At 48.9% G+C, this 22,757-nt stretch overlaps 1 protein-coding gene across 7 annotated transcripts in view; it reads left to right on the plus strand.

The window, feature by feature from the left end:
• Nucleotides 1-22,757, plus strand: part of CTPS1 (CTP synthase 1) — a 122,997-nt gene that overhangs the window by 63,427 nt on the left and 36,813 nt on the right. For all 7 annotated transcript variants that reach the window (XM_075335937.1, XM_075335939.1, XM_075335942.1 and 4 more), the window contains 6 exons: nt 14,973-15,124; nt 16,269-16,401; nt 18,994-19,082; nt 19,167-19,261; nt 19,341-19,403; nt 19,987-20,030. In XM_075335937.1, the coding sequence (XP_075192052.1) occupies nt 14,973-15,124; nt 16,269-16,401; nt 18,994-19,082; nt 19,167-19,261; nt 19,341-19,403; nt 19,987-20,030 (576 nt within the window). The remainder of the gene's footprint in view (nt 1-14,972; nt 15,125-16,268; nt 16,402-18,993; nt 19,083-19,166; nt 19,262-19,340; nt 19,404-19,986; nt 20,031-22,757) is intronic.

Genomic DNA, 22,757 nt, shown 5'->3' on the forward strand with positions numbered 1-22,757 from the left:
CCAGGCCGCCAGCAACAATGTGGCCATCCATCGAGCCCTCTGGCTCCGGTCCTGGAACGCGGATGTGGCCTCTAAGAAGTCACTAACTTCCCTGCCCTTCCTAGGGGAACGTCTCTTCGGAGATGAGCTGGACCAGTTGATCTCCGATGCAACGGGAGGAAAGAGTACATCTCTCCCCCAATTGCGCCCCAAGCGCTTCCAGAATCGGCGCCCCACCGCTCGTTTCCGGCCCTTTCGCAGCTTCAACTCCACTCCCCAGCCGCGGAAAAGCCGCTCTCCTCCGAGAGACAGGAAGACCCCGTCATTCAAGACCAATCCCGCCTGGCGTTCACGTCCCCGCCAGTCCACGAGATCCTCTTCTGGTTACCGCCGACGTTCCTCCAAGTGACTCGCGGTCCGCGCGCAACAGCGCCAGACTTGTGGGAGGGCGTCTGTCTCGTTTTCAGCATGTGTGGATCCCCCTGACCGCCGATGCCTGGGTCAGAGAGATCATCACATCAGGCTACAAAATAGAATTCGAAGCAAAGCCACCGAGACGTTTTTTCCTATCTCGCCCTCCCGAGTCTCCCGTGCGGGCTCGCGCGTTCTTTCACTCCATAGACTCCCTCCTCCGAGCCGGAGTCGTGGTACCAGTCCCTCCCGCAGAGCGTTTCAAGAGGTTCTATTCCAACCTTTTCGTGGTCCCCAAAAAGGACGGCTCTGTCCGTCCCGTCCTCGACCTAAAGCTTCTAAACAGGTCGGTGAGGCCTCGGCCGTTTCGAATGGTCACTCCGGTCCGTCATCGCGTCCATGGAGATAGGCGAATTCCTGGCATCGCTGGATATTCAAGACGACTATCTTCACGTCCTCATAGCCACCTCTCACCAACAGTTCCTCCGCTTTGCGATAGCGGAAGATCACTTCCAGTTCACGGCTCTTCCCTTCGGCCTCGCATCCGCACCCAGGGTCTTTACGAAGATCATGGCTGCTGCCATGTCCGTCCTACATTCCAGGGGTGTTATGGTCATCCCGTACTTGGACGATATGTTGATAAAGGGCTCTTCCTTCGAGGACTGTCGTCTTGGGGTTCAGGTCACGATCGACACCCTTTCACGGTTAGGGTGGCTGATAAATCGGAAGAAGTCCTCTCTGACCCCGGCCCGTCGGATCACCTCTTTAGGCATGGTATTTGATACCATCCAAGGGCGAGTTTTCCTCACACAGGAGAAGATGTCCTCCCTGCAACGAGGACTCCGCACTCTCCGGCGTCAGCGCCAAGTTTCCATCAGGTTCGGCATGCGAGTCCTCGGTCGTATGGTGGCGGCGATGGAAGCGGTACCCTTTGCACAGTTCCACCTCCGGCCCCTCCAGCTGGCCTTGCTGAAGAAGTGGGACAGATCTCCCTTTTCTCTGGACCGCAGGTTTCATCTTTCGCCGGAGACCTGCCACTCCCTCCGTTGGTGGCTCAATCAACGCAACCTCGCGTCAGGAAGGTCTTTCCTCCCGCTCCACTGGAAGATAGTGACCACCGACGCCAGTCTCCAGGGCTGGGGAGCAGTGTTTCGGCATCACACAGCGCAGGGCCGATGGTCACCGAGGGAGAGTTGTCTCCAAATCAACATTCTGGAGATAAGAGCCATCCGGCTAGCCTTGCAGCAGTTTCGGCACCTAGTACAGGGTTGCCCGGTCAGGATCCAGTCGGACAATGCGACGGCGGTGGCGTACATCAACCACCAAGGCGGCACAAGAAGTGTCGGGGCGATGCGAGAAGTCAGGAAGATTTTGCACTGGGCCGAGCGTCATCACTCCCTGATCTCAGCGGTACATATCCCAGGCGTGGACAATTGGGCGGCGGACTTCCTCAGCAGGGAAGGCCTCGCCTCCGGAGAATGGTCCCTCAACCGGGAAGTCTTCAACCAGATCTGCGACAGATGGGGAGTTCCGGATGTGGACCTAATGGCCTCCCGGTTCAACCGTCAGGTTCCGCAATTTGTAGCGCGGTGCCGCGACCGCTTGGCCTTAGGAGTCGACGCCCTCACCCTGTCATGGAGCCAGTTCAGTCTCCCGTACATCTTCCCTCACTGTTCATGTAAATCGCACAGCCTGTCAGGGAGGTTACATCCTCATATAAGCATGATCCTTGATATATGACCCTGAACTTACTTCAGATCTACATTTCATGACGTTTTTGATATAAATATCACTTTTGAGCCATTTTATGACCCTTGGGCATTTACCCTGAACATTAACGGTGACTACAATATTGTATGAAACATTCAAGTCATTTGGGACTTCCTTTATGCAACATAAGCACGGACCCACTAAGGTTCCCCCTTGGTGAATAAGATAACACTCTCTAGATCTTAGGCCCACCGATCTACATACACAAGACGGACTTGGTCCTTTTCTTCTCCATATCCTACCACTTTGCTTGATGACTTGACACCTTGTAAGCAACAGCGTAATTCTGACTTAAGAATCTCCGTATCTACCTGATACACCTGGGTGCTCCTCTGAAAACCTATTCAGAAAAATGTTTACTCTAATTTGACATAGTCCTTGAAGAAAACCTTCGGGTTGAAACGTTGGACGGTGAACACTATAAGAATACAAAATAATAAAAATGAATTTTTGAGCACCATTTTGGACTTCTCTCATATAATTCTTTCAGTGTGCCGGAGTATATTTGCTATTGTATTGTTATTTTTTTCTCCAGAGCACCTATTGACAGTAGTGGTCGAGCCAGGTCCTTTTTGTACAAAATCCTAGTGGCTCCGGACTGGCCCAGGCGAGCATGGTTCGCGGAACTAACTCAGCTCCTCGCAGACGCTCCGTGGCGCCTTCCAGACCGTCCAGATCTCCTGCAGCAGGGACCTCTTTTCCATCAGAACTCACAGGTCCTAAATTTGACGGCCTGGCCATTGAATCCTGGGTTCTAGCTAAGGCTGGTTTTTCTTCAAGAGTGATTCAGACAATGATTAGGGCCAGGAAGCCATCTTCATCAAGAATATACTACCGCACGTGGAAGGTTTTCTTCAGGTGGTGTGAAGAGCATAATATTTCTTCTCCTCTCGCCTTCTCCCTTCCTTCCCTATTGGCATTCTTGCAGTCAGGCCTAGATGCGGGTCTCTCGCTCGCAACACTAAAGGGCCAGGTATCGGCGTTATCAATCCTGTTTCAGAAGCCACTGGCCGCTCGTTCACAGGTTAAGACCTTCATCCAGGGAGTGGCCCACCTGGCCCCGCCGTACCGTCGGCCTCTAGAACCTTGGGACCTTAATCTAGTCCTAGGGTCGCTTCAGGGTCCCCCCTTCGAGCCCTTGCGAGATTCTTCCCTTTCTCACCTGTCTTGGAAGGTGGTGTTTCTCGTTGCCATCACTTCTATTCGCAGGACGTCCGAGCTGGCAGCTCTCTCTTGTCGTTCCCCCTTTTTGATTTTTCACCAGGACAAAGCGGTTCTCCGGCCAGATCCCGCCTTTCTCCCAAAGGTGGTCTCCTCGTTCCATCTTAACGAAGAAATCGTTCTTCCGTCCTTCTGTCCTGGCCCCTCTCACAGCTTGGAGAGGTCCTTGCACACCCTGGACCTAGTGTGCGCACTTAGAATTTATGTCTCCAGAACCGCGCCGTTCCGTAAGTCAGATGGTCTGTTTGTCCTCCCTTCTGGTCCCAAGAGGGGTGAATCGGCATCCAAGGCCACAATTGCCAGATGGATCCGTTCCGCCATATCAGAGGCCTATCGGGTTCGGGACAAGTCTCCGCCGCGGGGGGTAAGGGCGCACTCTACCCGTGTAGTGGGAGCCTCTTGGGCGATTAGGCATCAGGCGTCGGCCGACCAGGTCTGCAAGGCCGCCACCTGGTCTAGCCTGCACACCTTTACTAGGTTCTACCAGGTTCACACCCAAGCATCGGCAGATGCTAGTTTCGGGAGAAAGGTCTTGCAGGCAGCAGTTGCACACCTGTAATAGGGTGGAAGCATTCAATTATAGTGCAAGCCCGCCGAGGGAGGTTGTTGTTTCTTCCTATCTGCGGGTTTCGGTATTCCCACCCAGGGACTGCTTTTGGACGTCCCATGGTCCTGTGTCCCCCAATGAAACGATAGAGAAAGTAGGATTTTTGTGTACTCACCGTAAACTCTCTTTCTCTGAGTCTTCATTGGGGGACACAGCACCCACCCTGCTTGGTTTTTTGGTTGTTTAATTGCATTTGCCTGCTATTTTCATCGGTCTTATATTCATAGACCTCTTGTTCGCACGGCTGCATTGTTTTAGTTACAACTTGTTTTTATGTATGGTGATTCTTGTACTCCTCCTACTGCTTGTGCACCAAACTGATCTGAGCCCGCCTCCGGCTCGGGGTGTATACTGCTAGGGAGGAGCTAACTTTTTATGTTTACTTAGTGTCAGCCTCCTAGTGACAGCAGCATAACCCATGGTCCTGTGTCCCATGGTCCTGTGTCCCCCAATGAAGACTCCAGAGAAAGAGATTTTACGGTGAGTACACAAAAATCCTACTTTTTACTTTTCCCACCCATGGACTGCTTTAGGACGTCCCATGGTCCTGTGTCCCCCAATGAGGCGTCAGAGAAAAACTGATTATTGTGTACTCACCGTAAAATCGTTTTCTCTTAGCCATCATTGGGGGACACAGCACCCACCCTGTTGCCCTGTTGGGCCTTGGTTCTCTCAGTACCTTATTTGGTTATGACTCTTCTTTTCTCTTGTTCCTCTGTTGAGAAGTTTTTACTGTTGTTTTTTGTTTTGTTTTTTTTTCCCTCCTACTGCTTGTGTACTAAAACTGAGGCTGCCTGGCCAGGGGGTGTATACTGCAGAGGAGGAGCTATGCTTTTGCATCTACTTAGTGTCCTCATATGGATAGGCAGCATAACTCCCATGGTCCTGTGTCCCCCCCCAGTGATGGCTAAGAGAAAACAATTTTACGGTGAATACACAAAAATCCGTTTTTTCCGCTGTATCCTCTGGGTCAAAGTGTAGAATGCTGACCGTGCATACAAAGTTCCCTCACAAGGCTTTCTTTTCTGCGCAAAGCATGACTAGGTCATTTCGGTCACCCCAGATGGGCAGAGCACCCTGCTCCTATAAACAAGACCTACTCAATCTTTGATCAAACGATCGCCTGATGAATTTCGCTCATTTAGTCAGTTACCATTTGGAAAGAGTGACCTACCATCCTTTTAATCTAATTCTTTCTTGGCATCAACGCAACGAGACTGCCAAGTCTTTTGAGACCAGAAACAAGACGTTTTCCACCCCAGGTGGATAGCCATTTCCTCCTACTCTGGGGCGTCTGGCTCCCCACAGTTAACAATGCCTAGATCAGTGAAATTGTCTCCTCTGGATAGAATTGTCCACTCCTCCACAAGATTGTGGGCTTTTTTTCTATCCCATCCTCCAAGGCCCATTTCTGACAGCCATCAGTTTCCAAGCAGTTTCCTCTTTTCTTCAGTCAGACGTCATTTTTCCAGTTCCACCTCAGGAATGGTTCAAAGGTATTTATTCAGACATTTTTGTCGTGCCCAGAAGGGACGGCTCAGATTGTCCCATTCAGGACCTAAAATTACTGAACAAGCGTGCCCGGCTTCACTGCTTAGAATGGAGTCCCTTCTCTTTGTTGTTGCCTCTATGGAACCTCATCCTCATTTTTCAGTGCACCAGGATTCTCCACTTTTCTTTCATTGAGTCTCATGTGCACTTTGTGGCCCTTCCCATCGGACTGCGTGGACAGCATTCTTGCCAAGGCTCCCTATTACGCTGAGAAAGGTCAGTCTGCAGATCACACTTGACACGCTGTCTCACTTCGGATGGATAGTCCATCATTCAAAGTAATCTCTGAGCCCTGCTCTTTCTGGGATTACTTTTGAACACATTTCATGCAAACATTTTCTTTCCAGAGGACAAAATGTCAGCTTTACAAAACTTTGCCCCCACTCTTCTCAGTCGTTCCTTACTCACAATTCATTGGTAGATTGTGATGATGGATGCAAGTTTTCTCAGTTGGGGAGCAGTTTTACAGACATTAACAGTGCAGGGTTAGTGGAAGAGTAACAAAGTTCCTTCTTACCGTCAAAGTCGTAGAACTTGGAGCAATTTGACAGGCACGTTTACATTTACAGAACCCTATGCACATCTGTTGCTCAAGAAGATAGTCAGTAGAAATCCCTGTCATCCTTGTGGCCCCTGACTGGCCCAGAAAGTCAACCTACTTGCAGATGTTCAATGTAAACTTCCAGATCCACCAGACCTTCTCTCTTATGGTCCTATCCTGTACCTGAATTCCAAGTTCCTTAATTTAACAGAATGGCTATTTAAAGAATATGATCTAAGATTCTCAGTGTTTTTCTAATGAAGACTAGACCATAACAAAGGCACAGAAGCAATCCTTGTCTTGTATCTACCATCGTACCTGAAGGCCTTCATTCACTGGTGCGAATCTCTTCTCACATTCCTGCCTTGAAGGCTTAGGGTCTTGAGTCTGCCTTATCCTTAAGCTCCCTCATGGGCCAGGCTCAGCCCGTCCATTCTCCTCCAGAAACTTCTGGCTTAAAAACCACAAATCATGTTTTTTCTTAAAGTGAAGCTGTCAGGTCCAATATGCACCCAGGACCACGAGCAGTTCTAGGTGAATATTGCTAATCCCTGCCTAACTGTCCCTGTATACGCTAGCATAGACAAAGGGATCTTTAGAAAAAGTATTTCTAAAGATCTTATATCGAATGCTAATGAGCGAGGGGACCAGTCCCCTGGGCATTGCTTCCCATGCTAGTCGGCTCCATTAGCATGTTAGTACGCCCCTGTGGGTGTGCTATGATGCTAATGAATACGCAGCGGCAGAGTATGATCTCACTCACTTCTCCACTACCATCGCCACCTGACACTGGATTTCGGCTCAGTGTGAATGACCCCGGAGTTTCGTTCATGTGCACTATGAAGCTGGGTGTACGCGTCACGGCTTCAAACTGAAGTAGTGCGCATGACCGGAAGTCCGGGGTCATGCGCACTGAGCCGAAATCTAGCATCTGTGCATTGATGGCAGCGGAGAGGTGAGTGAGATCATCCTGTTACACTGAGTATTTACCATGCCCACAGAGGTGTACGGACATGCTAATGGAGCCAGCAAGCCAGGAGAACTAACACCAGGGAACTAGTCCCCGCACTCATTAGCATATAATGAAGGATCTTTAGAAATCCTTTTTCTAAAGATCTCTTTAGCTATGCTAGTGTATACAGGGACGGTTAGGCAGGGATTAGCAACTCAGAACTCACAGATTATCCTTTGTTTGCTTTGTTTATTTGCTCTAACTGCTGCTCTGATTGCAGAAAGCCGGCAGAGATTATCCTTTGGTGACAAGCTGTGTGCTGACTGTAGAGAGATGTCACTGAAGCTCCCTTCCCGCCGTTTTTTTGCTACCGACAGCAGGGGGGGCACACTGACTTATTCTTGGCGCTCTTTTAGCCCCCCCCCCCCCAGGGAAGCGTGCGAAGATCTCCACAAGCTTACTCCTTCCTGAGGACACAGGGCCATCGGCTGATTCTGGTGAAGTACTTGCTTCACTTGTAGCTCTGCTGACCATTGCTCCCCCACCTGGCATACTCCTGTTAGGAACATGCGGAATTCTAAGGGCACTAAGAGCGCTAGGGCTCAAATAGTCTATTACTCAGCCTGTACTGCCTGCCATGCTGAGCTACCACGTAAACACACCTCTTCTCTCTGTGAGTCCTGTGCCCCTATAGCCCCCCAAAACCTCCCCCCGCCACCACCGCCGCAACCGTCAGCCCAGAGCCTAGGGTTCCCAGCCCACCGGAATGGGCACAGCTTCTGTCCCAATCCATGGAAAAAACTGTCACAGAACCTGGTTCTGGCTATGCAATGTTGTCCTCCACACCCTTCCGGGCCCCTGGACGGAACGCAGCCTGAGGATACCCCTATGGAGGATCCTTCTGAGTTAATCCGGGCACATGCTTCACCGGTTGCAGGGATCAGGAAAAGAGCACACGGCCGGGTGTCCCCAGCACTCCCTCATGACCCCCAGGGCTCTCCCTCGAGAGCACACAGGGCAGGCTCTCCCACACGCTCCACGGCTTCTGAAGAGCTGGAGGAGGGAGAAGGCTGTTTGTACCAAGAGGATTCCTTGGTTTCAGCCTTCCCAGATGATCAAACTGCAATAGACTCCCTTATAACCGCAATCAACCAAACTCTGAATGTGGAAAATAACCCATCCACTACCACTGACCATGCGGCCTCCTTTAAGAGGGCAAGAAAACTCCAAAAGGTTTTCGCTGATCACCCAGAGCTTCAGGATATCTTCACAAAGCAAAGGGAGAAGCCTGACAGGCGCTTCGGTAACCGAAAACTCATGGAGTCCTGGTACCCTTTTGCCTCACCTGCCCCTAAGGGCTGGGCCGATCTGCCCTCGGTCGACCCCCCCCCCCCCACCCCCCCTGGTCTCCCGCCTTGCCACAAGGACGCTCCTGTCTTTGCCCGATGGTTCCTCCATCAAGGACCCGACAGACAGATAGGTGGAGCACCTCGCCCACTCTGCTTTTGAGGCTGCAGGTTCCTCCCTCTCGCCCTCCTTTGCCTCTGTGTGGGTCGCAAAGGCGATCTCGGTCTGGGCAGAATCCCTTAACACTTCACACTTTGCTTGAGGAATCCCAGTTCCCTCATACCTTCACAGAGGTAACAGCTCAAATTGCCACTGCGGCGGAGTACCTCATGCAAGCCTCCATTGACACTGCTACCTGCGCAGCTTTTGCCACCTCAAATACCATAGCTATCCGTAGAGCTCTCTGGCTCCGACAATGGCGAGCGGACTCTGCCTCCAAGAAGTCTCTCACGGGCCTTCCCTTTTTTCCAGACCGATTGTTTGGCGAATGGCTGGACAAGCTCATATCTGATGCCACAGGAGGAAAGAGTACCTCCCTCCCCCAGCTGAAGTCCAGGACGACCTTCACCAGACGTCCACAGTCCTCGTTCCGCTCCTTTCGGAACTCCTTTGGTTGGTTGACATCCCGCTCTGCCCCCGCCACTAGCCGCGGACTACGCAGGGACCGACCTTCTCCGCTCTCCCCGAAACCCACTTCGTCATGGCAGCCTAGACCGAAACAGTCCAGGACTAGGGAGACTCGTCCACGATGTTTTCCCCCCTCATGACTCCTTCGGCGCCCTGGAAGACACACTCATTGTAGGAGGTTGACTGCGGCTCTTTCAACACATCTGGGCTGCCGCCACAGACTACAAATGGGTGCGAGACCTTGTGTCTTCCGGTTACCACATAGAACCAACTCGGGGGTCGGGTCCAATATTCTTTCTCTCAACCCCCCCAAAGACTCAAAAACGACGCAAAGCTTTTTTCTCAGCAATCCACTTGCTCCAAACAGCAGGAGTGATAACTCCTGTCCTGGACGACGAGAAGTTCAGAGGTTTTTATTCCAACCTCTTTGTGGTCCCCAAAAAGGATGGGTCAGTTCGACCCATCCTGGACATCAAACACCTGAACAAACATATGCACGTACGGAGATTCAGAATGGAGTCCCTAAGGTCCATTATTGCATCCAAGGTCGAAGGGGAATTCCTCGCCTCCATAGACATCAAGGACGCGTACCTGCACATGCCCATCGCCAGATCACCAAAAGTTCCTCCGCTTCGCAGTTCAGGACTCCCACTTTCAATTCGTAGCTCTACCCTTCGGCCTTGCCACTGCACCAAGGGTCTTCACCAAAGTCATGGCGGCCGCCATGAGCGTCCTTCACGCCAGGGGAGTAGTCGGTCTCCCTTACTTGGACGACCTCCTCATAAAGGCCCCCTCCTTCCGCGACTGCTCAACCAGCGTACAGATCACTGTGGACACACTATCCCGCTTAGGGTGGCTAGTGAATCTAGACAAATCATCCCCGATCCCATCACGGTACATCACCTTCCTGGGCTTGTCCCTGGACACCCGTCGGGGCTTGATCTACCTCCCCCTGGACAAGGCGATCGCTCTTCAACGAACGGTACGCTGCCTTCTACGTCCTCAGTCTCGCTCCATTCGATTCAGCATGAAGGTACTCGGCAGGATGGTGGCGGCTATGGAAGCAGTACCCTTTGCTCAACTGCACCTCCGCCCACTGCAGCTAGCCCTTCTAGCTGCCTGGGACAAGAGCCCCTTCTCCCTGGACAGACATCTTCACCTGACGCCTTCAGTCAGGTACGCACTCCGCTGGTGGCTTCGGTCCTCATCCCTATCGAAGGGGAGATCTTTTCTCCCAGTGAACTGGCTGGTCCTCACCACGGACGTCAGCCTCCTAGGCTGGGGAGCAGTGTACCGGCACCACACTGCTCAAGGACGTTGGATGCCCCAGGAGTCTTCCCTACCAATAAACATCCTGGAAATCCGCGCGATCTTCTTCGCGCTCAGGGCATTCTGCCCTCTGCTAGCGGGTTGTCAGATTAAAGTCCAATCGGACAATGCGACAGCTGTAGCCTATATCAATCGGCAGGGGGGCACCCGCAGCAAAGCGGCTTATCTCGAGGCCCACAAGATCCTCAGCTGGGCCGAATTGATGGGGTCAGTGATATCAGCGGTACTCATACCGGGAGTAGAGAACTGGGCAGCAGACTTTCTAAGTCGCCAAGGCCTGGCCGCCGGAGAATGGTCTCTCTACCCAGAAGTGTTGCTACACATCTGCACTCGTTGGGGGTACACCAGATGTGGATCTAATGGCCTCAAGATTGAACGCAAAGGTACCCGCATTCATAGCCAGGTCACGTGACCCGCAGTCTATCGGAGCGGATGCTCTAGTCTGCTTCTGGCACCACTTCCGCCTGCCTTACATATTTCCTCCTCTACCCCTGCTGCCGCGGGTAATCAGGAAGATCAAGGAAGAGGGAGTCCCGGTGATACTGATAGCACCGGTCTGGCCCAGGCGCGCCTGGTACGCCGAATTAGTACAAATGCTCGCAGACGTACCGTGGCGCCTTCCAGACATCCCAGACTTGCTGACCCAAGGGCCCATTTCCCATCAGAACTCCAGAGCCCTGAAGCTGACAGCATGGCCATTGAGACCTGGGTATTAACAAGAGCGGGATTCTCCCCTGCGGTTATCTCCACCATGATCAGCGCCCGAAAGCCTGCGTCATCCTGCATTTACCATCGTACGTGGAAAATCTTCCTTTCATGGTGCAGGGAAACTAACGTCCAGCCTATGCCTCTGGCCATCCCCAGAATCCTCGACTTTCTGCAGTCTGGCTTTCAAGCGGGGTTGGCTCTCAGTTCCCTTAAATGGCAGGTCTCAGCGCTCTCAATCTACCAATGCCGCCTGGCTCAAAAACCGCAAGTCAAGACCTTCCTCCAGGACGTTTCCCATCTAGTTCTCCCGTACAAACGGCTGCTGGACCCATGGGACCTCAATCTCGTTCTGGGCGTTCTCCAGAGCTCTCCCTTTGAACCTCTCAAGGACTCCTCCCTTGCTCTTCTGTCCTGGAAGGTAACATTCCTGCTGGCAATTACGTCCATCAGACGGGTTTCGGAGCTGGCAGCACTCTCTTGCCACGAGCCTTTTCTGATCTTTTACCAGGACAAGGTGGTTCTGCGCCCCCTTCCGGATTTTCTTCCAAAGGTTCCTACCCAGTTTCACTTGAAAGAGGACATTGTTCTGCCTTCCTTTTGTCCAAACCCAGTTCATAGGGTGGAAAGGTCTCTGCATTCGTCAGAGCTCTCAGATATTACATATCCAGGACAGCCCACTTTAGGAAAACGGACTCTTTGTTCATCATTCCTGAGGGGCCTAAGAGGGGACAGGCAACTTCAAAGGCAACTCTGGCTCGCTGGGTTCGCTCTGCGATCCAGGAAGTCTACCGCTTGCAACTCAAGCCCATTCCTAGTAGGCTGCAGGCTCATTCCACGTGAGCAGTTGGCGCTTCGTGGGCCATTTGGCATCAGGCTTCAGTGGAACAGGTGTGTAAGGCTACAACCTGGTCTAGCCTACATACTTTTTCAAAGCATTACAGAGTCCATACCCAGGTTTCAGCTGAGGCAAATCTGGGTAGGAAAATTCTGCAAACGGCAGTAGAGCACCTCTCTCAGTAGGCGCTCTAGACTGTCTGGGACTGGTTCCTCGTCCTTGGGCTGTGTTGTCTTTCTTTTATTTTTCCCACCCATGGACTGCTTTAGGACGTCCCATGGTCCTGTGTCCCCCAATGAGGCGTCAGAGAAAAACGGATTATTGTGTAAACACCGTAAAATCGTTTTCTCTTAGCCATCATTGGGGGACACAGCACCCACCCTGTTGCCCTGTTGGGCCTTGGTTCTCTCAGTACCTTATTTGGTTATGACTTTTTTTTTTTTTCTCATGTTCCTCCGTTGAGATAAGTTCTTACTATTTTTTTTTTTCTTTTCTCCTACTGCTTGTGTACTAAAACTGAGGTTGCCTGGCCCGGCCAGGGGGTGTATACTGCAGAGGCGGAGCTAATGCCTTTTGCATCTACTTAGTGTCCTCCTATGGATAGGCAGCATAACACCCATGGTCCTGTGTCCCCCAATGATGGCTAAGAGAAAACGATTTTACGGTGAGTACACACAAATCCGTTTTTTTTTTCTCTTGGCGGCCGAATGATCAGCTGATCACCTGGCAGCTGGCTTTTGTGAGAGATTAACTGATTGTTCACAGTAGCTGGCCAATCAGCTGATCGCTTGGGTGCTCAGCTTTTCGTTCACAATAGCCTGCCGTCGGAAAAAAAGTGTAAAAAAAAAAAAAAAAAATTTTTTTTTTTTTTTTTTTTGCAGTATCAGTCACATCAGTTGTGCCACTATCTGCAACACATACGTTGCATCAGTCACACAACTGATTGTGACAGATGCCGCACAACGCAAGTGTGAAAGCAGCTTTAGTCATTTTTTTGTCTCCTGCTTTCCTTAGTAGGTGGGTGTTTCTTGCCGAGGAGGAGTCGACTTTTTTCTTAAGGTTATAATCCTTATTGTAAGGGTGACATGACTGTAGATTCTCAAATCCGAGACAATTTGGTTAATACTGCCAATGACATTCGGAACAAACTCTGATCAGAATTTGATCCGAGCATCCGCATAGTGTGCTCAAGTTCTCTTCGGGTACGTGCCCACGATCAGTGTTTGCAGCGTTTTGGATGCTTCATGTTTTCGCTGCATCCAAAACACTGTGATGTACAGTACAAGCACAGTAGATGGATTTCGAGAAATTTTATGCCCACTGTGTGTATACGGCTTGCAGCGAAAACTGACCTGCAGTGCGGCTTTCCGAGCCACAGGCATGTCACTTCTTTGCTGTGGAGTTGCAAGCATCCTCTGTAGGGAGAACAGAAGCGAGAGACCGCAGCGCACCGATCTCTGATCATGGGTACAAGCAGCTGTGGTCTCCTGCGGAAGAGACTCACAGCCCCGCAAGTCAGCACGCTGTGGGTACATACCATGGTCATGTACCCTTAGATGTGAGAATTGAAGCACACTGAGGGGAAGATGGAGATCAAAATCTCTGAATCTTTTCCATCTTGCCAGTGTGTGGAAATCGAACTGCACTCAGATGTCATCAGAGTGCAATCCAATGATTTCATGCACACACAGATTTAAATGAGTGAGTCTCATCCGATTTCCGAGTAAAATCACATTGTGCTGACAGGTTCTGTCATTAAACTGCCATCAGCACTGCTCCATTGAATAATGTTGGTCCAAGTGCTGTCTGATAGATAAAAAAATAAAAAAAAAGCAGATGGCACTTGTCCAGTTTATACAGTGGTGTGTGCGAGTTGTAAGCCTCCTGGCGGCAGCAGTCTACACTCCATGATTTCATGTCTCCTTCAGTGAAGCGCCCAATAAATTGATTTTACGGCTAGTCTCTCAATTCTCTTGTTTTTGTCTCAAACCCCTTTTAATGCTGCTATCAATCTCTCCGAAGGCGCCATATACAGTATGCAATATTAGGGATGGGGGTGCCTATTAATGGGAATACAGGGTTCCCCATGATCGCGGGCTGACGACGCTTTGTAATTGCAGGACTGCAATGACATTAATGTGAAAACCAGCCTGTAGTGAATGTAACTATACTGTATACTGCAATACAATGGTAATGCATTAAATAATATGAGCAATCAGATGGGTCTCCTAGGGAGACTAAAAACCTTGTTAGAAATAAATATATTTTTAAAAACTACATTTTAATCCCATCCTTGCACCTTTTCTGTTGTTCCTTTTTTTTTCCTTTTAGTTTCTCTGCAACGTCAGAAAAAATGCGTCATATCAACCCCAAAGGGTAATCCACAAAAGTGACCTCGCCACACAAAAAAATAAACATACGGCTCACACTCGCCAGTTCACAGACAGGACACAATGAGCATATACCCTGCAGTAGGTATATAGGGATAATACATATAACATGGGGTGCGTGGTAACACTAGATGAGGAGGTAATGCTAGAGGTTAGTACCATCCCGATTGCGTACACATTGGTGGGATGACATTAATGCTTTATCAGTGTTACTAATTACCCTATGTTATCACTCACTGCAGGCTATATACTCATTTGGTTTCCATCGTAGGCTTTTTCAGCACAATGAATGCTGAGAAAAGAAAATCTGGAAAACTTGCTTAATTGCGTCCTAATTGATAATTTGCTGTACTTGGAAATGTTTTCCATTTTACAGCACAATGGTAAAATAAATGTCGTCCAAAGCTACAAAATGTTCACAAAAAACAAGCGTTCATACAGCTGTGTCACTGGAAAAGTGTAACGTCATGGCACTTGGAAGAGGGGAGGAAAAAGCACCCATAGTGCTCAGGACTCCTGATGACCGCAGGATACTAGCAATCCTCTATTCTGTGGCAGGGTGATGCATTTATTTTTAGTGTTAAAACTATTGTAATCCGTGATATTTGTGGAAGAGCTTCTCTATTGTAAGTCTGTATAAGCCGTATTTGTGGATGTCCATCTCCTAGGCATGGTCTCATCTAACGCAGCTCTAAACCTTCCAGGTGATCTGCGTACATGACGTCTCTTCTATATACAGAGTGCCACTGCTGCTGGAGGAACAAGGTGTGGTGGAATATTTTCGGAAACGATTAGATCTTCCAATTGGACGCCAGCCTCGCAAGATGCTTCTGAAGTGGAAAGAAATGTCAGATAGGTAAGGAATGAAAACGCAGCAGTGCATAGTACTTGGGATGCCGTGAGCCCCAAAGCCACAGGGAAAACAGGATTTCCCCCCACTAAAGGCCACGTCTCGCTAAGCGACATCACTAGCGATATCGCTGCTGAGTCAGTTTTTGTGACGCAACAGCGATCTTGCTAGCGATGTCGCTGTGTGTGACATCCAGCATTGACCTGGCCCCTGCTGTGAGGTCGCCGGTCGTTGCTGAATGCCCTGGACCATTTTTTAGTCGTTGCTCTGCCGCTGTGAAGCACACATCACTGTGTTTGACAGCGGGAGCCAACGATCTGAATGTGCAGGGAGCCGGCTTCTGGCAGCCTGCGGTAAGCTGGTAACCAAGGTACATATCGGGTATCTAAGCAAGGCGCTTTGCTTAGTAACCCGATGTGTACCATGGTTACGAAGCACAGCGTCGTTACACAGGTCGCTGGTGGCTGATCTCTGATCGCTGTGGAGATCTGCCTGATTGACCGCTCACCAGCGACCATGTATCAACGCACCAACGATCCCTGCCAGGTCAAATCGCTGGTGGAATCGCCGGTTGCGTCGCTTAGTGTGACGGTACCCTAAACCCTTTAGGCACAATTCACACCACGTAGGAGGAGTACTAAGTGTCCTCAAAGATAACTGAAAGAGTAGTCTGGCTTCTTGCATCACAGAGGATCCATTTCTTTCTGTAGCTAAATATTGAGGTATGATGTACATCTAGATTATGTACTGTGGCCATCAGTCAACCATGGTACACCAATGTCAGAAAATAAATGTAATGCTGGACTTTAGGATCATTCTAAACATTTAGTCTTTTGTTCTTACATCTGAGCACTGTCGCTTTGTAGTTTGGGGGTCTTGGGTTCAAATCCCACCAAGGACAAAATCTGGGAAAACATCACTATAGTGTGAACTTTTTACGTTTTAGATAGATTTCACCCGACACCCAAATATCCCCAACTTTTTGTGAGTGTTGTTGATGTTAGAAAATACTCATGTTTTTTTTCATTGCGCAAATAGAATGTTTTAGACTAGTAGGAAAGCTCCAATGTTTTGAGTGGCGTTTATAAGTTATCCACCTCCTGGCCAGATTGCGTCTTGTGTGGAGGACTAACCTATTCTCCTGGTGCAGGTATGACCGTCTGCTGGAGTCCTGCAGCATTGCTTTGGTGGGAAAATACACCAAGTTTTCTGATTCTTATGCCTCTGTTATCAAAGCTTTGGAACATTCTGCTCTGGCCATAAATCACCGCTTGGAGATCAAGGTAAATGCCTATCATTGTGCAGCACTTCTCTGATATCCAATTGTTCAGCTGGAAACCCTCAGGTGTGTAAATTAGAGAAGATCATATGATCGGATTTATGATGGTGTTTATGCTGGATATATAGCATTGATCAGTAGAGAATAGCGCTTTTGTTCTATGTACACAGGCTTTGCCTAACTGGATAAGGGGTTATACTTGATCCTACTTGACTTTTTCAGAAGCTTCTTCCTACCCAAGTGAGAACTTTTATGCATATAGTATAAAACAGCTCTCCAAAGAAGGCTTTTTAAAGGTAACCTGTCAGGTCCCCTATGCCCTCCAACCCAGCAGCATTCATACCTGTATGCCCAAATTCCCTCCATAACCAGCCCTCTATAATGCTATTCACTAATATGAATGGTTTAAAAAAGCGACATTAAAACTTGACTGTCGATATGCCAGTTAGGGCCTGGACTAGTTGAAAGGGCAATGTGTCCCCAGACTAGTCAGCCCTCTTCCCATGTTATGATACCGCCATCTTCTGGAAATGTAGCGTATGCGCGCTACTTTGCTCACTTACAACCAAACTCAAAGGTTCAATGGATGCCTCCCGGCTTTAGGGAGGCGCACAAGCTGAGATATCCCCAAGCTGGCGGTGACACCGACTCATAGAAATCATGTCATCTCGCCCACAGGGCCATAACATGGAAATAGGGTTGACTAATCTGGGGAAACAATGCCCCTTCAGCCCTTCAAAGCCCTAATCAGCGTAGGGACAGCGCAGTGTAGAAGTTACAATAAATATGAATTGGACACCGGCGCAAAGTCCTAGTGGAGCTGCTCCCCAACTGTCCTGTGTTCCGACAAGCTAAAAATGTGTTTATACAATTGCTGCTTGGTACCACTTAGGCCGTGCTTCATCTTGTATTTGCCCCTTACCTAACAAATTCTATTGGATGCACAGTAACCAAACAATTTTATAAAGCAGTTTATAAGGTTTTTTTTTTTTTGTGAATAGCATTATACAGGACTAGTTGGGTAGGGAATTTGGGCATACAGGTATGAATTCTGCCGGGTTGGAGGGCATAGGGGACCTGACAGATTCCCTTTTAAACTGGACTAATGGGATTGTCTTAAAGCGCTGTTCTTAAGCAATCCAAGCAGGAGTGACCCTGTGATGTCCACAGTCTTTAAAGGGAACCTGTCACCAGATTTGGGGCCTATAAGCTGCGGCCACCACCAGTGGGCTCTTATATACAGTATTCTAACATGCTGTATATAAGCCCAGGCCGCTGTGTAGAACGTAAAAATCACTTTATAATACTCACCTAAAGGACATTGAGGTGTAAACGGGTCGGATAGGTGTCTCTGTTACCGGAGCCTCCTCTTTCAGCCATCTTTGTAAAGCTTCTTCTGAAGCCTAGGTACATAACGCGTCCTACTTTATCCACACGTGCCGGCATTGAGGCGCACTACAATACCTTGACCTGTCCTGCTCAGCGCAGATCAAAGTGCAGATAAACTGCTGAACAGAAGTTCTGTTCTATACGTCGTGAGCCGATGGCCCCAGTGTAAAGTCCACACAGGCAAATCCATTATAGATATCACTTAGCTTGCAGATTACTTACTGGCCTTCAGATACCATGCACATCTGAGTAAAGGCTACTTCTGCTGGCTTTGACAAGCGCTGTCTTGTGTTTATGGACACTTCAAAAGGAAACTGTATTTTCACCAACTTTAAATCAAAAGTATAAAACTTTGTAATCTATTTTATCTGAGAATTGTTTTTTATGAGCCACTCCTTCCCTTAACTCGCCATCCACTCTGAAAAAAAGAGCTCCACTCCTTCTTGCTCAAGTGTCGTTTTAATTTTTATTTAACCTATAGTACTCATGAAAATAAGCAACTGATCAATGGTGATGAGTGAGCACTACCAGTCAGACAGCAGTGACTCTTCTACCGAGTATAATGGAAGTCCATGGGAACTCAAGCATTTTTCTGAGAAATCTTCTGGAAAAATGTTCAAGTTTCCCTTAACTTCCAGTATACTCGGTACATGAGTCCCACCCATCTGAGCGGCCAAGTGCTTGTTATGAGTACTGAGCACCCCAGCATGCCTCGTGTGCCTCTCGCTGCCTCGTGCGCCTCTAGCTGCCTCGAGCGCCTCTCGCTGCCTCGTGCGCCTCTCGCTGCCTCGAGCGCCTCTCGCTGCCTCGAGCGCCTCTCGCTGCCTCGAGCGCCTCTCGCTGCCTCGAGCGCCTCTCGCTGCCTCGAGCGCCTCTCGCTGCCTCGAGCGCCTCTCGCTGCCTCGAGCGCCTCTCGCTGCCTCGAGCGCCTCTCGCTGCCTCTAGGGTCCTCCCTTCTCCTGTCATCATAGAATCTCATTAGTAACCGCCATCTCCTATCTCAGTAATGGGAAAGTCTTCACTGAATTCAGATTTTACCTCAGAACTGAGAATTTTGATAATGACTGATCAATTCTGGCAGAGAAAGAAGCAGATTTGTCTTATAAGATATATTACAAAATTGGATATTTTCATGATTTATGTAAAAAAAAATTCAAATTTTGGTTATGCTTTAAGTGACCCTGTTGTTTTTTCTTTGTGTGTGCAGTATATAGACTCTGCTGATTTGGAGCCCAGCACTCTGCAGCAGGAGCCTGTGCGGTACCATGAAGCCTGGCAGAAACTCTGCAGCTCAGAGTAAGAAAAATTGGCTTGTTACTTTCTTGCAGGAGCCAAAATAAATAGGGTGCTTTTGAGTCTAATCTGTTTTTTCTCTTTTAGCGGTGTACTGGTTCCTGGAGGATTTGGTGTTCGAGGAACAGAGGGCAAAATCCAGGCAATCTCTTGGGCACGCAAGCAGAAGAAGCCATTTTTGGGTGAGAGATTATGGTGACAGCTAGTAATAACCAACCAATTATGGTATCTGTGGCTTCATGGTATGATGTCTACTTTCAGGAGTGTGTCTGGGGATGCAGTTGGCTGTTGTGGAGTTTGCCAGAGAAATTCTAGGATGGAAAGGTAAATCGTTTTTCCAACACTAAGTGATATGCTGTATGGGAGCCATAATCGTTTATAATGCCTATATTGTTAGCCTGCTGATAAATTCCCTTAAGTGCTCGCCATCATTCAGGGGCCTTCAACTCCCAAGCTATACATTTATATGTGCATGTAGATCTTTCAAAGACAAGTCCAGCAATTCCTCCATTATTGAGAACACAGAGTTCTAGTTGATATTCAAATGAGGCTTTGTATTTGCAGTTTCATTGTTATGGGCTCTCTTCTCTGTCCAGTGCTTCCACCTTCTGTTTGTTTGACAGCCTCTAAGCTATGTGACTTCAGGCAAAGAAGCAGTTTAACAAGCAGGAGCAGGGTGCCGCTGGGCGGGGAATAGAGCTGGAGTGACAGAGGCTTCCAAGTTACAACCTCATTTGCATCTCAAGTCAAACCCTGATTTCTCAGTAATGGAAGAACGGACCGGTCATGTAGATTTTGTTTTTGTTTTTTTCACATTCCTAGACTTATTTTGGTGTGAATTTGTGAATTAATACAGTTATGATGGTATTCTTTTCTGCATTAATCACGCATATATTTTCATAAACAGATGCCAATTCTACAGAGTTTAGTCCCCAAACCAATCATCCTGTAGTGAGTATGAAGTCTGCTACTTATTTCTTTCTTCTTTTTCTTTTATCTTCACAGATCCTAATTTCTGTGACTTGTTAATTCTAAATATGTTTAAAGGGAACCTGTCACAAGTTTTTTTTTTTCACTACGAAACCAAAAATGTCACCTTCTGCAGCTCCTGGGCTGCATTCTATGAAGGCGCACCTTCATAGAATAGAATAGAATTCTATGAAGGTGCACCTTCATAGAATAGAATTGTAGTGCGCTTTCTCTGAAAGCAGAGTTACCCAGAGCAGTTGACTAAAAGGTATGAAATACCTAGTCCTGTAGTGATAATCTCCTGATGATAAAACACTAATTTTTATTAAGAAAGAGTTTACCCACTACTAGGACCAACCCCTTCTAGTTTCACATGTTTCCCCCAGGTAAAATAAAAAAGCCTATACTCACCTCTGCGGCTGGTGCAGTTCCAGCGGTGTCAGGGCTCACATCACGTTGATATCACGTGTGTCCCAATCGCCAGAGGCTTCTGTCTCCCCGCCTTTGGACACAGGAGCAATCAACAGGAAGTGAGCGGAATCGGAAGGGGTTGTCCTAGTAGTGTATAAGGCCATGTGCGCACTTTGCATTTTTTTTTTTTCTGCGTTTTGGCTGAGTTTACAACTGCACAGTGTCATTGACAAAATGCATGCGTTCTGATTCCCCAGCAAAGTCTGAGAATCATGCAAAATCTGTGCGCACTATGCTTTTTGAAACGCAGCGTTTTGATTGTCAAAAATTTGTCAACAACCCATGCGTTTGAAGAAGAAACATGTAAATTGTTTTTGCCATTTTGGCAGCGTTCTATACCCATTGAAATCAATGAGTTGTAGAAAATCGCTGCCAAAATGTGAAGCAGTGCATTTACATTGCATTATTGTTGCGATCAGCATGTTTTTTGTGGCGGCTTATTCTCTTTTGAAAATGCCGGGCGCTCATTATTCCATCTCGTATTCCCTGCTTCCCCCACCCTCCGGCGCCTATGATTGGTTGCAGTCAGACACGCCCCCACGCTGAGTGACAGCTGTCTCACTGCAACCAATCACGCCGGTGGGCGTGTCTATATCAAGCAGTAAAAAAAATAAATAAATTGTAAAAAAAACAACGTGCAGTCCCCCCAATTTGGATACCGGCCAGGGTAAAGCCACACGGCTGAAGGCTGGTATTCTCACGATGGGGAGCTCCACGTTATTGGGAGCCCCCCAGACTAACAGTATCAACCAGCAGCTGCCCGGGAATTGCCGCATCCGTTAGATGCGACAGTCCCGGGACTTTACCCGGCTCATCCCTAATTGCCCTGGTGCGGTGGCAAACTGGGTAATAAGGAGTTAATGGCAGCACCCCATAGCTGCCACTAAGTCCAAGGTTAATCATGACAGGCGTCTCCACGAGATACCTTCCATGATTAACCTGTAAGTTATAGAAAATAAACACACACATCCAAAAAATCCTTTATTTGGAATGAAAGACAAAAAAACACCCTCTTTCACCACTTTAATAACCCCTCAAAAACACCTCCAGGTCCGACGTAATCCACGCAAGGTCCCACGACGCTTTCAGCTCTGCTACTTCGGAAGCTGACAGGAGCGGCAGTAGAACACCGCCGCTCCATACAGCAACTGAAGTGAGTCGCGCAATCAGCTCTGCTGTCACTGAGGTTACCCGCGGCCACTGCTCTTAGGTGGAGGACTGCAGCTGTGGCCGCGATTTACCTGAGTGAGAGCACAGCTGATTGCCCGGCTCACTGCAGTCACTCAGGGGATTTGCGATCACAGGTGAGTCCTTCACGTGTGACCTCAAATCAAGCTGCGGCACATGCACAGAGCCGCGCGATCACAAAGAAGTCTGATGAAGTTCATCCGAGTTCATTCTGATCGCGCGGCTCTGTCTCACAGCCAGCCATGCTCTTTGACAGTGCGGTCCCACTCTACTCTGCTGAAAGTCTTTGGGGAGCCGAGTGGGACCGCACTGTGAAAAATGGGCATTCTGGATGCTTTTCCTACTCTATGGCAGAGAAAGCATCCAGAATGCATGAATTCTCCAGGAATGTGCGCACGTTGCGTTCTGCCGAATGCGTCGCAGACGCAGCTTTTCTTTATCGTTCCTTTGGGAGACCCAGACTATGGGTGTTTAGCTTCCTCCTCCGGAGGACACACAAAGTACTCCACTTAAAAGTGTAGCTCCTCCCTCTGAGCTTATACACTTCCTGGTAGCCAGTCCTAGCCAGTTTATTGCTTTGTGTCAGGAGGCATACATCCACACATGCATTCTCATCTGATTTGTTTGACTTTTGGAAAGAGTTTGAAGAAAAGCGGGTCCATGTCTGGACTCCCGGCATGTCCCTTCTCACCCCACTGTGTCGGCGGTGTTGTTAAGGTTGATTTACAAGGCTGCAGCCTTACATGCCGCGCTCCTTCACCATCCCTTCTGGGCTCTGGCTTGAAGTGGGAGCCAGCACGGTCTCCATGCCTGGCAGGAGTCCGGTCTCCATCCACAGCCCCTTGAGGATTCTCTTGGACCGGAGCACTCATCCCCAGGGGCATGGCCCTGCGTCTCAGCAGCTAAGTACCTGAGACGTTTATGTTGGGGGTCCCGGTTCTTGTAAGGGGAGAGTATGCTGTATGTGATTGTTTTAACTTTTCCGGCGGGTTCTCTAGCTTTTGCCTGAGAACCACGCCGATGGTGCCTGCTTGTCGGCCTCGCCGCTTA

The sequence above is a fragment of the Anomaloglossus baeobatrachus genome, chromosome 2 (assembly GCF_048569485.1).
Source record: "Anomaloglossus baeobatrachus isolate aAnoBae1 chromosome 2, aAnoBae1.hap1, whole genome shotgun sequence".
In the NCBI taxonomy this organism is placed as follows: Eukaryota; Metazoa; Chordata; class Amphibia; order Anura; family Aromobatidae; genus Anomaloglossus; species Anomaloglossus baeobatrachus.